The sequence below is a fragment of the Lucilia sericata genome, unplaced genomic scaffold (assembly GCF_015586225.1).
Source record: "Lucilia sericata isolate MDLA Ls3-8-SP2 unplaced genomic scaffold, ASM1558622v1 Contig002132F_arrow, whole genome shotgun sequence".
Lineage (NCBI taxonomy): Eukaryota > Metazoa > Arthropoda > Insecta > Diptera > Calliphoridae > Lucilia > Lucilia sericata.
The window spans coordinates 51,481-69,098 of NW_023995978.1; the positions used below are offsets into that span (position 1 = coordinate 51,481).

Consider the following 17,618-nt stretch of genomic DNA (forward strand, 5'->3'; position numbering starts at 1 on the left):
ATAGACTAAACTATAGACTGGACTATAGACTAGACTATAGACTAGACTATAGACTAGACTATAGACTAGACTATAGACTAGACTATAGACTAGACTATAGACTAGACTATAAACTAGACTATACACTAGACTATAGACTAGACTATAGACTAGACTATAGACTAGACTATAGACTAGACTGTAGACTAGACTATAGACTAGACTATAGGCTAGACTATAGACTAGACTATAGAGTTGACTATAGACTAGACTAGACTATAGACTAGACTATAGACTAAACTATAGACTAGACTATAGACTAGACTATAGACTAAACTATAGACTAGACTATAGACCAGACTATAGACTAGACTATAGACTAGACTATAGACTAGACTATAGACTAGACTATAGAATAGACTATAGACTAGACTATACACCTGACTATAGAATAGACTATAGACTAGACTATAAACTAGACTACAGACTGGACTATAGACTAGACTATAGACTAGACTATAGACAAGACAATAGACTAGACTATTGACTTGACAATAGACTAGACCATAGACTAGACTATAGACTAGACTATAGACTATACTATAGACTAGACTATAGACTAGACTATATACTAGACTATAGACTAGACTATAGACTAGACTATAGACTAGAATATAGAATAGATTATAGACTAGATTGTAGACTAGATTATAGACTAGAATATAAACTAGACTATAGACTACACTCGACAATAGACTAGGCCATAGACTAGACTACAGACTAGACTATAGACTATTTTATAGACTAGACTATAGACCAGACCATAGACTAGACTATAGAATAGACTATTGACTAGACTATAGACTAGACTATAGACTAGACTATAGACCAGAATATATACTAGTCTATAGACTAGTCTATAGACTAGACTATAGACTAGACTATAGACCAGACTATAGACTAGACTATAGACCAGACTATAGACTAGACTATAGAATAGACTTTTGACTAGACTATAGACTAGACCAAAGACTAGACTACAAACTAAACTGTATACTAGTACAGACTGAAAAATTTTCAAAATTCCCTATGTTGATGGAAAATTTTCAAAAATCTCTTTTGTAACAAACAACATCTTAATCCTGCCTTTCTATCTAGAAAATGAAATAAATTTAATTTTTATAAAAAAAAAAATAAATTTAAAATAACTATTTCATATGTGTAAAAGTTAATAAAAAACTCAAACCAAATATAAAAAAATGAAAAAACTTTATGCAAAAACCTCATTCTCAAGCAAAAGTCGTGCAACAAAATCCAACCATAAAGCGGATAATGAAACACTGACAACATCCTCTTCCTCTCAAGCGGAAATATACAAATATCATGATCCCATATTGGCCTATCAGACGACAACAACAGCAACAACTCCGACAACAACACCAAACAAAACAAAAGAAGCCACTATGAAATACACACCCAAACATCCATTTGTTAGTAAATTTCATAATTTGGAGCCACAATACAGAACAAATCAAAATGAATTGACAGCAAATGGAATGTCTATGGATAAGCATCCAGTAGCAGCAGCATCAGCTGCAGCAACATTGTATAATGATGAATCTCCATATTATTATACAATAACGGAATTGGAAAACTTACATATGTTGGATCATCGACACCCTCAGTTTCATCATTTGCAAAGAATGCAACAATTACAACATAATAACAACAACAATTACAATAATAATTCAAATAATAAAGTACAATATCATCAGTATAATCAATTGGTATTGCAACTTCCTCCGGCTTCATCGGTTACATCTAATCGTCATGATAATGATGATGATGATGCTGATGATCATGATGATGTTGTAGATGGTTTACAGCATCAACAACGTTTAATTTCTCCCATCTATGAAGCACCACAAATGAATTCACATCAACATTACAATCACCAACAGTATCATAATTATAATCAACATAATCATAATAATGCATCATTATCTGCGAATATGTCTGCCACATCAAAATCTTCTATTTCCTCAACTACGCCACCACCTCCGCCTCCACATCATTCGATATCTACGCATTGTGCAACTACAACATTATCATCTTCAACGTTATCAGCATCAACATCGCCACTTGATGTCTATAATCTGAATTGTAATTTGTATGATCAAAATCAACCTCAATTGTCATCATTGATGTCGTCTCCGTCCTCTTCGGTCTCATTATCTTCCATTTCGACTTCATCGTCATCATCATTGTCTACGCCGCGTGATAATTTGTCGTCTAAAATGGATTTTATGACCACCACCAATAGCACTAGCTCCACCACCATCATATCGCCAACATTATTTGCGTATGTTTTCTGTTTATAATAATTTTATTATTTAAAACTTTTTTCTCAGTTTTTACTATTATTTTTTTCCAATTTAAGTATTCTGTTGTCACCCTACTTAAGTTTAAAGCGGTACTTGTAGGTTTAGAGGAATATTTTTAAAAAAATTTTTGACCAAATCGAATGAATTCTCTTTTTTAAAAGAATTTTCGTATAAACAGTCTATAGTCTTGACTCTAGAACAGACTATAGGGTTGACTATAGAATTGTCCATAGTCGTGACTATAGAATTGTCCATGGTCTTGACTACAGAACAGTTTATATTCTTAACTATAGAACAGTCTATAGTCTGGACTATAGAACAGTCTATAGTCTGGAATATAGAACAGTCTATAGTCTGGACTATAAAACAGTCTATAGTCTGGACTATAAAACAGTCTACAGTCTGGACGATAGAACAGTCTATAGTCTGGACTATAGAACAGTCTATAGTCTGGACTATAGAACAGTCTATAGTCTGGACTATAGAACTGTCTATAGTCTGGACTATAGAACAGTCTATAGTCTGGACTATAGAACAGTAAGTCTGGACTATAGAACAGTCTATAGTCTGGACTATAGAACAGTCTATAGTCTGGACTATAGAACAGTCTATAGTCTGGACTATAGAACAGTCTATAGTCTGGACTATAGAACAGTCTATAGTCTGGACTATAGAACAGTCTATAGTCTGGACTATAGAACAGTCTATAGTCTGGACTATAGAACAGTCTATAGTCTGGACTATAGAACAGTCTATAGTCTGGACTATAGAACAGTCTATAGTCTGGACTATAGAACAGTCTATAGTCTGGACTATAGAACAGTCTATAGTCTGGACTATAGAACAGTCTATAGTCTGGACTATAGAACAGTCTATAGTCTGGACTATAGAACAGTCTATAGTCTGGACTATAGAACAGTCTATAGTCTGGACTATAGAACAGTCTATAGTCTGGACTATAGAACAGTCTATAGTCTGGACTATAGAACAGTCTATAGTCTGGACTATAGAACAGTCTATAGTCTGGACTATAGAACAGTCTATAGTCTGGACTATAGAACAGTCTATAGTCTGGACTATAGAACAGTCTATAGTCTGGACTATAGAACAGTCTATAGTCTGGACTATAGAACAGTCTATAGTCTGGACTATAGAACAGTCTATAGTCTGGACTATAGAACAGTCTATAGTCTGGACTATAGAACAGTCTATAGTCTGGACTATAGAACAGTCTATAGTCTGGACTATAGAACAGTCTATAGTCTGGACTATAGAACAGTCTATAGTCTGGACTATAGAACAGTCTATAGTCTGGACTATAGAACAGTCTATAGTCTGGACTATAGAACAGTCTATAGTCTGGACTATAGAACAGTCTATAGTCTGGACTATAGAACAGTCTATAGTCTGGACTATAGAACAGTCTATAGTCTGGACTATAGAACAGTCTATAGTCTGGACTATAGAACAGTCTATAGTCTGGACTATAGAACAGTCTATAGTCTGGACTATAGAACAGTCTATAGTCTGGACTATAGAACAGTCTATAGTCTGGACTATAGAACAGTCTATAGTCTGGACTATAGAACAGTCTATAGTCTGGACTATAGAACAGTCTATAGTCTGGACTATAGAACAGTCTATAGTCTGGACTATAGAACAGTCTATAGTCTGGACTATAGAACAGTCTATAGTCTGGACTATAGAACAGTCTATAGTCTGGACTATAGAACAGTCTATAGTCTGGACTATAGAACAGTCTATAGTCTGGACTATAGAACAGTCTATAGTCTGGACTATAGAACAGTCTATAGTCTGGACTATAGAACAGTCTATAGTCTGGACTATAGAACAGTCTATAGTCTGGACTATAGAACAGTCTATAGTCTGGACTATAGAAAAGTCTATAGTCTGGACTATAGAAAAGTCTATAGTCTGGACTATAGAAAAGTCTATAGTCTGGACTATAGAAAAGTCTATAGTCTGGACTATAGAAAAGTCTATAGTCTGGACTATAGAACAGTCTATAGTCTGGACTATAGAACAGTCTATAGTCTGGACTATAGAACAGTCTATAGTCTGGACTATAGAACAGTCTATAGTCTGGACTATAGAACAGTCTATAGTCTGGACTATAGAACAGTCTATAGTCTGGACTATAGAACAGTCTATAGTCTGGACTATAGAACAGTCTATAGTCTGGACCATAGAACATTCCATAGTCTGGTTTATAGAACAGTCTACAGTCTGGACTATAGAACTGTCTCGTTTAAAATCAAATTTTAAGAGAAATTCTCTTTTTATTACGAATTTTTGAACTTCTCATTCTACGTAGATTTTTTTTACTTTCTATCAAATTTTTAATCACTTTCATTAAAATTTTATAAAAATATGTTTTGTGCTCAATAAAAACCCCTTAGGGGCCCTATGAAATTCGTCTTGACCGCTAGATAAACTAGTTTATGACCAACTAATAGTTGGGTTTCTTTATTATTATATTTATTTGTTGTCTTTGCTATTGCCCTTTTTATTTAGTCTCTAGTCTCTATAATTTGTTTTGTGTGGGTTACTCTTTATATTTCGATTTTTTTTTTGTAGACGTCTCGCCTTGAATTCATAAACTAGAGTTGCAGTTTTATTTGCTCTTGGTCGGTTGGTTGGTCTTTGCTGTAGTTGTCTATTTTATCTTTAATTTTTATCAAGTTTATTTGTTGTTCTTTTTATCTTGTTGATTGGTTGGGATTTGAATATTTTTATTTTGGATTGCGGTTCGATTATTGTAATAAATAAAATTTGCATTTTTTTCACGGTGTGTGAAATAATTGTTAGTAATTTTATATGAATTTTGATTTCTTAACATAATCGTATTTCTCAGAAATTTTTCTAATATTTTGCTACATAACATCACACTAATTGTTTATAATTAAGGGCCCGTACGACCATATCTTCAAAATAAAAAGTTATTTGCTTTTCTTTAAAATTCTCTCTTATTAGAAATGTTTACATATTTTAACCAATTTTTACTTAATTTATAACATTATTTGAAATTTAAATATCTAAACAAATTTTAAATCCGTTTTTAAGCTACACAGTTACCTCTGATTCCGCATGTCGAGATAATTTCCTATACAAAACAACTTATAGTACGTTTTTTGTTAAAAAAGTCTTCTATTATTTATCAATCTTGAGCTTAAGCCCCAAGGCAAACTTAGATTCCTTTTGTTTAGTTAACACTTTAAACATAAAAGTGGCAAAAAATACAAAAACTGTCAAATCACCCAACAGTATTTTGGCTTATATTTTCATTATATATTTTAATAACTAGAAAAAATAGGGTTTCAAGTTTCGCATTTTTGGTATTACGTTCCAAATTAGTTCTCTTCGTGTACAGTTTCAGTTCTAGTTCAGTTCTAGTTCAGTTCTAGTTCAGTTCTAGTTCAGTTCTAGTTCAGTTCTAGTTCAGTTCTAGTTCAGTTCTAGTTCAGTTCTAGTTCAGTTCTAGTTCAGTTCTAGTTCAGTTCTAGTTCAGTTCTAGTTCAGTTCTAGTTCAGTTCTAGTTCAGTTCTAGTTCAGTTCTAGTTCAGTTCTAGTTCAGTTCTAGTTCAGTTCTAGTTCAGTTCTAGTTCAGTTCTAGTTCAGTTCTAGTTCAGTTCTAGTTCAGTTCTAGTTCAGTTCTAGTTCAGTTCTAGTTCAGTTCTAGTTCAGTTCTAGTTCAGTTCTAGTTCAGTTCTAGTTCAGTTCTAGTTCAGTTCTAGTTCAGTTCTAGTTCAGTTCTAGTTCAGTTCTAGTTCAGTTCTAGTTCAGTTCTAGTTCAGTTCTAGTTCAGTTCTAGTTCAGTTCTAGTTCAGTTCTAGTTCAGTTCTAGTTCAGTTCTAGTTCAGTTCTAGTTCAGTTCTAGTTCAGTTCTAGTTCAGTTCTAGTTCAGTTCTAGTTCAGTTCTAGTTCAGTTCTAGTTCAGTTCTAGTTCAGTTCTAGTTCAGTTCTAGTTCAGTTCTAGTTCAGTTCTAGTTCAGTTCTCTAGTTCAGTTCTAGTTCAGTTCTAGTTCGTTCTAGTTCAGTTCTAGTTCAGTTCAGTTCAGTTCTAGTCCAATACTAGTTCAGTTCTAGTTTAGTTTCGAAAATATTCCTGTAACTCGCCTAATAAACACCCTACTAATCCAAATCTTTAATTTATATGATTTATTTGCAAAGATTTCTTCTATGTTTTCTCTGAAACATTCAGTCCGACATCGAAACAAAACGTAGAAAACAGAACATACTTGCTTTTAAGCAAAACACAACTATTTATACAGCAAATGTAATTTAAACAAGACTTGACAACTAAGCAGTTGTGTCAGTTTGACTGTGTGTTTTGTTTTATTATTGGTCGTTTTTGGTTTTGTTTATATTACCGGCTTTTTATTACATAAAAGCATAAATCTGTCAACTTAGCAGTTTTTTTTTTTCATACTTAACTTTATTTACTATAAAGATTTTTTGCTGCTAACTCCTTTGTTGGGTTTTGTATTTTGTGTTTTAACGAAAGAAGTGTTTAAAAAGAATATAAAAAATAAGGTAAGAAAAGAGGTGTATAATGACAGCAGGGTTTGAAAATATAGCAGATGTTTGATATGTTTGAAAACTTACACTTCTTATACAGACTATAGTTTGGACTAGTCTGGATTATAGACTATAGTCTCTAATATAGACTTTAGTCTGGTCTATAGACTATCGATTGGACTATAGACTATAGTCGGGACTATAGACTATAGTTTGGGGTATAGACTATTTTCTGGACTATAGACTATAGTCTGGACTATAGACTATACCCTGGACTATAGACTATAATCTGGACTATAGAATACAGTCTGGATTATACACTACAGTCTCGACTATAGACCATAGTCTGGACTCTACACTACAGTCTGGTCAATAGACTATAGTCTGGACTATAGACTATAGTCTGTACTATAGACTATAGTCTGGACTATAGACTGTACTATAGACTATAGTCTGTACTATAGACTATAGTCTGTACTATAGACTATAGTTTGTACTATAGACTATAGTCTGTACTATAGACTATAGTATGTACTATAGACTATAGTCTGTACTATAGACTATAGTCTGTACTATAGACTATAGTCTGTACTATAGACTATAGTCTGTACTATAGACTATAGTCTGTACTATAGACTATAGTCTGTACTATAGACTATAGTCTGTACTATAGACTATAGTCTGTACTATAGACTATAGTCTGTACTATAGACTATAGTCTGTACTATAGACTATAGTCTGTACTATAGACTATAGTCTGTACTATAGACTATAGTCTGTACTATAGACTATAGTCTGTACTATAGACTATAGTCTGTACTATAGACTATAGTCTGTACTATAGACTATAGTCTGTACTATAGACTATAGTCTGTACTATAGACTATAGTCTGTACTATAGACTATAGTCTGTACTATAGACTATAGTCTGTACTATAGACTATAGTCTGTACTATAGACTATAGTCTGTACTATAGACTATAGTCTGTACTATAGACTATAGTCTGTACTATAGACTATAGTCTGTACTATAGACTATAGTCTGTACTATAGACTATAGTCTGTACTATAGACTATAGTCTGTACTATAGACTATAGTCTGTACTATAGACTATAGTCTGTACTATAGACTATAGTCTGTACTATAGACTATAGTCTGTACTATAGACTATAGTCTGTACTATAGACTATAGTCTGTACTATAGACTATAGTCTGTACTATAGACTATAGTCTGTACTATAGACTATAGTCTGTACTATAGACTATAGTCTGTACTATAGACTATAGTCTGTACTATAGACTATAGTCTGTACTATAGACTATAGTCTGTACTATAGACTATAGTCTGTACTATAGACTATAGTCTGTACTATAGACTATAGTCTGTACTATGGACTATAGACTATAGTCTGGGCTATAGACTATAGTCTGGACTATAGACTATAGTCTGGACTATAGACTATAGTCTGGACAATAGACTATAGTCTGGACTATAGACTATAGTCTGGACTATAGACTATAGTCTGGACTATAGACTATAGTCTGGACTATAGACTATAGTCTGGACTATAGACTATAGTCTGGACTATAGACTATAGTCTGGACTATAGACTATAGTCTGGACTATAGTTTATAGTCTGGACTATAGACTATAGTCTGGACAATAGACTATAGTCTGGACTATAGACTATAGTCTGGACTATAGACTATAGTCTGGACTATAGACTATAGTCTGGACTATAGACTATAGTCTGGACTATAGACTATAGTCTGAACTATAGACTATAGTCTGAACTATAGACTATAGTCTGGACTATAGTCTATAGTCTGAACTAGAGACTATAGTCTGGACTATAGTCTATAGTCTGGACTATAGACTATAGTCTGGACAGTTTAGTTCTAGGTCAGTTCTAGTTCTACTATGTACCTAGATCTAATCTTTTTCACTCGTGTGTTAATCGTTTTGTTATCCCACAGTTTAGCAAACAAATAATAACTTTGTTTCTTGAACTAGAAACATACAACTTGACGATATTTTTATGGTAGAAAAATTCAATGTGTAAAATTCTCATACTCCTTTAACAGATTCTTTAATGGCCAATATTTTAGATGTTTTATTTGTTTTAAACTTGGCTAACAAACATATAAAGTTGTTTGTATTTGAAGAATAAAAACGTATATCCAACAAATGTAAAAAATCCAAAAGAACATCGGTGTCGTTGTTGTCGTCATAACAAACCATAAATGTCTAAAGATATTTAATCATTTCCTTAGAAGAACTTCAAGTGCCACTTTTTTGTAAAGTTGTATAGAATAGAGCGCTTAAGCTCTAAGTAAAATCGAAACAAAGAGTGAGTCTCAAACTTGAGAATAATTCTTACAGAAAACAAAACGAGTGAAACATTGTTTTATAAATTTGTTTTTTTTTTGTAATATCTGTTAATCTCTGTACGTGAGCTATTGTTGCTTCTGTAAATTTCTCACCTTTATCTAGAAAAGTTCATCATGCATCTAACAACCATCAGGTTCTTATTCTTCTCGTTACTATTACACTTTTTCAGACCAACATAATCCTCATTTTTTTTTGTAACTTGGATCTTGTAAATGTTAATAATTTATTTTATTATTTTGTTCTTATTTCTCTATTTTATCATTTGTTTTTATAGTCATTTTGCCATTTTTATTATGCACTGTTGTATTTACACCAGTTTTGAAATGTTTTAATCGTTTTTAGAATGTTCTTTTTGTCTTTCTTTTGCAATTGTGTTCTTTTTTTATTAGAAATTTCTGATTTAGTTTTCATTGAAATGATTCATGCCTTGTTTGTGATTATATCAGGTGTTGTTCTGTTCAGTTGTTAGAATTTTTTTCTCTAAATCTTGCAGAGAAATTTGTTCTACTCATTATTTAAAAAAAAACAACTTCCTGCTTTTTTTCTTTTTCATGTTATTAAAATTCTAAAAGAATGTTTAGTTTAGTATTAGAATTCTTTAAATAAATTGTAGAAGATTTTTCAGAAGTTATTGTTTTTGAGCCGGATATACTAGGCATTGTAAGTCATAGTTGATCTTCTCTTTGTTTGTTTAAGGAAATCATAAAGAATTTTTATTTAAATTAGTTTTAATAAATTCAAATTATGATCTTGAAATGAGAACTGATATAATTATTTCACAATGAAATCATTATTAGAACTGAACTAAAATTGAAGTAGAACTGAACTAGAACTGAACTAGAACTAAACTAGAACTGCACTATAACTGAACTAGAACTGAACTAGAACTAAACTAGAACTGAACTAGAACTGAACTAGAACTGAACTAGAACTGAACTAGAACTGAACTAGAACTGAACTAGAACTGAACTAGAACTGAACTAGAACTGAACTAGAACTGAACTAGAACTGAACTAGAACTGAAATAGAACTGAACTAGAACTGAACTAGAACTGAACTAGAACTGAACTAGAACTGAACTAGAACTGAACTATAACTGAACTATAACTGAACTAGAACTAAACTAGAACTAAACTAGAACTGAACTAGAACTGAACTAGAACTGAACTAGAACTGAACTATAACTGAACTATAACTGAACTAGAACTAAACTAGAACTAAACTAGAACTTAACTAGAACTGAACTAGAACTGAACTAGAACTGAACTAGAACTGAACTAGAACTGAACTAGAACTGAACTATAACTGAACTATAACTGAACTAGAACTAAACTAGAACTAAACTAGAACTGAACTAGAACTGAACTAGAACTGAACTATAACTGAACTATAACTGAACTAGAACTAAACTAGAACTAAACTAGAACTGAACTAGAACTGAACTAGAACTGAACTATAACTGAACTATAACTGAACTAGAACTAACTAGAACTAAACTAGAACTGAACTAGAACTGAACTAGAACTGAACTAGAACTGAACTAGAACTGAACTAGAACTGAACTAGAACTGAACTATAACTGAACTATAACTGAACTAGAACTAAACTAGAACTAAACTAGAACTGAACTAGAACTGAACTAGAACTGAACTAGAACTGAACTATAACTGAACTATAACTGAACTAGAACTAAACTAGAACTAAACTAGAACTGAACTAGAACTGAACTAGAACTGAACTAGAACTGAACTAGAACTGAACTAGAACTGAACTAGAACTGAACTAGAACTGAACTAGAACTGAACTAGAACTGAACTAGAACTGAACTAGAACTGAACTAGAACTGAACTAGAACTGAACTAGAACTGAACTAGAACTGAACTAGAACTGAACTAGAACTGAACTAGAACTGAACTAGAACTGAACTAGAACTGAACTAGAACTGAACTAGAACTGAACTAGAACTGAACTAGAACTGAACTAGAACTGAACGAAACTGAACTAGAACTGAACTAGAACTGAACTAGAACTGAACTAGAACTGAACTAGAACTGAACTAGAACTGAACTAGAACTGAACTAGAACTGAACTAGAACTAAACTAGAACTAAACTAGAACTGAACTAGAACTGAACTAGAACTGAACTAGAACTGAACTAGAACTGAACTAGAACTGAACTAGAACTGAACTAGAACTGAACTAGAACTGAACTAGAACTGAACTAGAACTGAACTAGAACTGAACTAGAACTGAACTAGAACTGAACTAGAACTGAACTAGAACTGAACTAGAACTGAACTAGAACTGAACTAGAACTGAACTAGAACTGAACTAGAACTGAACTAGAACTGAACTAGAACTGAACTAGAACTGAACTAGAACTGAACTAGAACTGAACTAGAACTGAACTAGAACTGAACTAGAACTGAACTAGAACTGAACTAGAACTGAACTAGAACTGAACTAGAACTGAACTAGAACTGAACTAGAACTGAACTAGAACTGAACTAGAACTGAACTAAACTGAACTAGAATTGAACTAGAATTGAACTAGAACTGAACTAGAACTGAACTAGAACTGAAATAGAACTGAAATAGAACTGAACTAGAACTGTACCTGAACTCAACTAGAACTGAACTAGAACTGAACTAGAACTGAACTAGAACTGAACTAGAACTGAACTAGAACTGAACTAGAACTGAACTAGAACTGAACTAGAACTGAACTAGAACTGAACTAGAACTGAACTAGAACTGAACTAGAACGGAACTAGAACTGAACTAGAACTGAACTAGAACTGAACTAGAACCGAACTAGAACTGAACTAGAACTGAACTAGAACTGAGCTAGAACGGAACTAGAGCGAGAACTAAACTTAGTCTTCTTTACAACTTTAAAGACTTTAATTTAATACTTTAATTAGACCATTAAATCCACTCCTAGGTGAGTCTACTAAACGAAATCTCCTGACCAGCCTTAATAGCGTGACAGCTTTTGTTATTAAAAGTTTTATATTTAAAATTTTTTGTATGTCATCACACCCGCGTAGATAATTAACAATTTGGCAAACTGTTTCTCATTAAATACAGCTTTTATAATTATAACTCTTACAACTTTATCAAAAAAAAATAAAACAATTTTAATAGTAAAAAAATTTAATTTTCTTAATGCTCAACAATTTCAAATTTCATTAGTTAAAGCAGCTTTAATTAATTGTTTATAATGTTGTTGTTTTTCATTTATAATTGTTTTCTTTTTTGTTTAATTTTCTTAATAAACTATTTCGCTATCAGATATAAAAAAACGCAAGTTTTTAAAACAGGCCTCTGCCAACATTTTGAAATTTTTTAATTTGTTAAACTAAATAAAAACACAAAACTACAAGTTTAAATTTAACTATTATTAATTTGCAACAACTAAAACAATAACAATATGTTATTAAAATTAATTAATTATATGGTACAATGAACCTTTTTAAATACAAAACAATTTTTATAACAATTTCTTTTTAATAACTTCAGTAAACATTTTCCAAGTTTGTTAATAAATTTATATTAATTTTGAAATTATTTGTATTTATCATTTCAGTGAACAAAGTATTATCGGAGCTAGAGCCTCCGTTATGGTTTACGATGATAACCAAAAGAAATGGGTACCATCGGGCACCTCATCAGGTCTCAGTAAGGTCCAAATCTATCATCATCAACAGAATAATACATTTCGTGTGGTGGGACGTAAATTACAAGATCATGAAGTTGTAATTAATTGTTCCATCTTAAAAGGACTGAAATATAATCAAGCCACTGCCACATTTCATCAATGGCGCGATTCGAAATATGTTTATGGTCTAAATTTCTCCAGTCAAAATGATGCTGAGGCATTTGCCCGGGCTATGATGCATGCATTAGATGTAAGTTGTCAACAAATACAAAAGGAAAAACTTAACAAAAATGTAAAATTCTATTTTATTAGGTTCTCAGCGGTCGTGTGCCCAACAATCCTGGCCAGCCTACGAATGGCAATAGCTATGAGGAGGATATGGGCTATCGCACCATGACCAGTGAAGATGCTGCCATTTTAAGACAACAACAACAGATTACCGGCCAGGTAACACCATCGGCTCAAACACCAACTTCACAAACAAATCAAAATAATATACCACAAAGCCCACCGACACCACAGCAGGGTCATCATCGTACTAGCAGGTTAGTAATCAGATTCCAATTGAGCCATTAATAAGAAGTGGAAAATAGATTAAGTCTGAGCAATTTATAGGTAGAGAAAAAATGATGGATTCTTTTTAAAAAGAAACTAAAACTAAAGTAGATCAGAAATAGAACACAACTAAAACAGAACTAGCGCAGAACTAGAACAGAACTTGAACAGAACATATAAGAACTAGAACGGAACTAGAAAAGAACTAGAACAGAACAGAACCAGAACTGAACTAGAACTGAACTAGAACTGAACTAGAACTGAACTAGAACTGAACTAGAACTGAACTAGAACTGAACTAGAACTGAACTAGAACTGAACTAGAACTGAACTAGAACTGAACTAGAACTGAACTAGAACTGAACTAGAACTGAACTAGAACTGAACTAGAACTGAACTAGAACTGAACTAGAACTGAACTAGAACTGAACTAGAACTGAACTAGAACTGAACTAGAACTGAACTAGAACTGAACTAGAACTGAACTAGAACTGAACTAGAACTGAACTAGAACTGAACTAGAACAGAACTAGAACTAGAACTAGAACAGAACTAGAACAGAACTAGAACAGAACTAGAACAGAACTAGAACAGAACTAGAACAGAACTAGAACTAGAACTAGAACAGAACTAGAACTGAACTAGAACTGAATAGAACTGAACTAGAACTGAATTAGAACTGAACTAGAACATGAACTAGAACAGAACTAGAACAGAACTAGAACAGAACTAGAACAGAACTAGAACAGAACTAGAACAGAACTAGAACAGAACTAGAACAGAACTAGAACTGAACTAGAACTGAACTAGAACTGAACTAGAACTGAACTAGAACTGAAATAGAACTGAACTAGAACTGAATTAGAACTGAACTAGAACAGAACTAGAACAGAACTAGAACAGAACTAGAACAGAACTAGAACAGAACTAGAACAGAACTAGAACAGAACTAGAACAGAACTAGAACAGAACTAGAACAGAACTAGAACAGAACTAGAACAGAACTAGAACAGAACTAGAACAGAACTAGAACAGAACTAGAACAGAACTAGAACTGAACTAGAACTGAACTAGAACTGAACTAGAACTGAACTAGAACTGAACTAGAACTGAACTAGAACTGAACTAGAACTGAACTAGAACTGAACTAGAACTGAACTAGAACTGAACTAGAACTGAACTAGAACTGAACTAGAACTGAACTAGAACTGAACTAGAACTGAACTAAACTGAACTAGAACTAGAACAGAACTAGAACAGAACTAGAACAGAACTAGAACAGAACTAGAACAGAACTAGAACAGAACTAGAACAGAACTAGAAAAGAACTAGAACAGAACTAGAACTGAACTAGAACTGAACTAGAACTGAACTAGAACTGAACTAGAACTGAACTAGAACTGAACTAGAACTGAACTAGAACTGAACTAGAACTGAACTAGAACTGAACTAGAACTGAACTAGAACTGAACTAGAACTGAACTAGAACTGAACTAGAACTGAACTAGAACTGAACTAGAACTGAACTAGAACTGAACTAGAACTGAATTAGAACTGAACTAGAACTTAACAAGAACTGAACTAGAACTGAACTAGAACTGGACTAAAGAACAACTGAATTGTGGTCTAAGTTAGACCAAGTTTTAAAAATAAAGATTAAAAACATGTTTCCATTATTTTCATCTCTCCTTGTATTAAAACTAAATGTTATTAATGTTGTAATTGCTAGTTGTTTATTTCTTAGATATATTTACCATGTACTTCTATAATTTGTACTCAACTAGAATGCATTTCTTCTTCTTTTATTTATATGTTTTTTTCGTATTTTTTTCTGTTTTTTTCTTACTTTCTTTTTGTTGATAAATTTGTGTTTAAATCTCAACAATGTTCAACGTCATCTAAATGCCATTTTAATGTAAAACTTGTCATTTGCTAAATTAAACTATCAAACAAATCAATCAATCAAATCAACCCAACAAATATTTCAAAATCAAAAACAACGCTTGCCTACTAATGTCAACTTCAAATTTAATAAAAAAAAAAAAACAAACAACTGTCAACACCTTTAACACTTTTGTAATTGTAACTTCAACACATGTGTAAACACTTGAAACACACACACACACATACACACTTTGTAAACACTAAACTAACCATCCCATAAAATAACAAATCATTTTCCTGTTTCCTTTTTACTTTAAAAAAATTCCTTGTTTTCTTTATTTATTTTTCAAAATTGTTTGTTATCTGTCTTAATTTTAATTCTGTGTCCTTGTTGGTAATATCACTCATTCTCACTGTCACTTACACACTCCCCATATTTTTCCATTTGCCTCGTAAAACATAAATTGGCTCAAAATTTTATACATTTGTTTAAAAAAAAAACTAAAAAAAAACAAATTCGCAAACAAACAAAAATATTATTTTACCTACAAACATTAAAACACTAAAGGAATTCCCTTAGTGCTCCCCCGGCTCCCCAGCCACAACAACAAATGCTACAGCAACAACAGCAGCAGCAACAACAAGCTCTATATGGTCATACTGGTAATGGGCCAACTCAGAATGGTGGCATGCAGCAGCAACAACAACAGCCAACACAACAAATGCAACAACCACCACCAGCACCAGGTCAAACACAATATCATGCTCCCCAACAGCTGCAACAGCAGCAACAACCACAGCAACCGTCTCAACATCAGCAGCAGCAACAACATTCTATTTATGCCTCACAACAAATGGTCAATGCTGCCGGTTATCCACCACAACCAAATCAGGTTAGTTTTGACTGATTTTTTACATTTTTTATTGTTTCTATTTATGTTTATTTTTATTTACTTTTGGCTTTTCCTTTTTCAAAAATTTGTTACAATGTTACAAGTTTATTTACAACTATAATTTACTACTGGGCTTTTAAAATTGTTGTAAATATATTTCGGTTTTATTTATTAAACTTTTTATTATTTCTATTATGTCTAATGGCCAGTGGATTTAAAGAAAAAAATTTAAAGTATAAATTATGTTGTTTAAAATTACATTTTGTCTTTATTCTCAAAATGTACACATTACTCTCTAATTAGCTTTTGAACTAAATTGTCAAACCCAAATTTAAAAGTGTAGGTTTTTAAGTATAATTACTTTAAGATTAAAATCGTAGTAATGTTGTGTAAAATTCTAAAATAAGTTGTATGTTTATGCGGATTATGGTTTATTTTCTGGTCTCCCATTCATTTTAATTAACAAATTATACAAAGTTATTGCAGTCAAGGCGACTATCTAGGTATTGAACTCATAAATTAAAGAAACCATAAACAGTTCTAGTTCAGTTCTAGTTCAGTTCTAGTTCAGTTCTAGTTCAGTTCTAGTTCAGTTCTAGTTCATTTCTAGTTTCAGTTCTAGTTCAGTTCTAGTTCAGTTCTAGTTCAGTTCTAGTTCAGTTCTAGTTCAGTTCTAGTTCAGTTCTAGTTTCAGTTCTAGTTCAGTTCTAGTTCAGTTCTAGTTCACTTCTAGTTCAGTTCTAGTTCAGTTCCATTTCAGTTCTAGTTCAGTCTAGTTCAGTTCTAGTTCAGTTCTAGTCAGTTCTAGTTCAGTTCTAGTTCAGTTTCTAGTTCAGTTCTAGTTCAGTTCTAGTTCAGTTCTAGTTCAGTTCTAGTTCAGTTCTAGTTCAGTTCTAGTTCAGTTCTAGTTCAGTTCTAGTTCAGTTCTAGTTCAGTTCTAGTCAGTTCTAGTTCAGTTCTAGTTCAGTTCTAGTTCAGTTCTAGTTCAATTCTGGTTCAGTTCTAGTTCAGTTCTAGTTCTAGGTTCTAGTTACTTCCTAGGTTCAGTTCTAGTTCAGTTCTAGCTTACTAGTTCCGTTCTAGTTCAGTTCTAGTCAGTTCTAGTTCAGTTCTAGTTCAGTTCTAGTTCAGTTCTAGTTCAGTTCTAGTTCAGTTCTAGTTCAGTTCTAGTTCAGTTCTAGTTCAGTTAGTTCAGTTCTAGTTCAGTTCTAGTTCAGTTCTAGTTCAGTTCTAGTTCAGTTCTAGTTCAGTTCTAGTTCAGTTCTAGTTCAGTTCTAGTTCAGTTCTAGTTCAGTTCTAGTTCAGTTCTAGTCAGTTCTAGTTCAATTCT

At 32.6% G+C, this 17,618-nt stretch overlaps 1 protein-coding gene across 1 annotated transcript; it reads left to right on the forward strand.

Moving 5' to 3' along the window:
* Window positions 1-1,142: 1,142 nt before the first annotated feature.
* On the forward strand, window positions 1,143-16,288 carry LOC119613468 (protein enabled-like; the record flags this gene model as incomplete). Its single annotated transcript, XM_037969483.1, has 4 exons — window positions 1,143-2,341; window positions 12,885-13,206; window positions 13,269-13,501; window positions 15,976-16,288. Coding segments are annotated over exons 1-4 (1,971 nt in total), but the record flags the coding sequence as incomplete, so codon positions are not given.
* Between the last annotated feature and the right edge of the window lie 1,330 nt (window positions 16,289-17,618).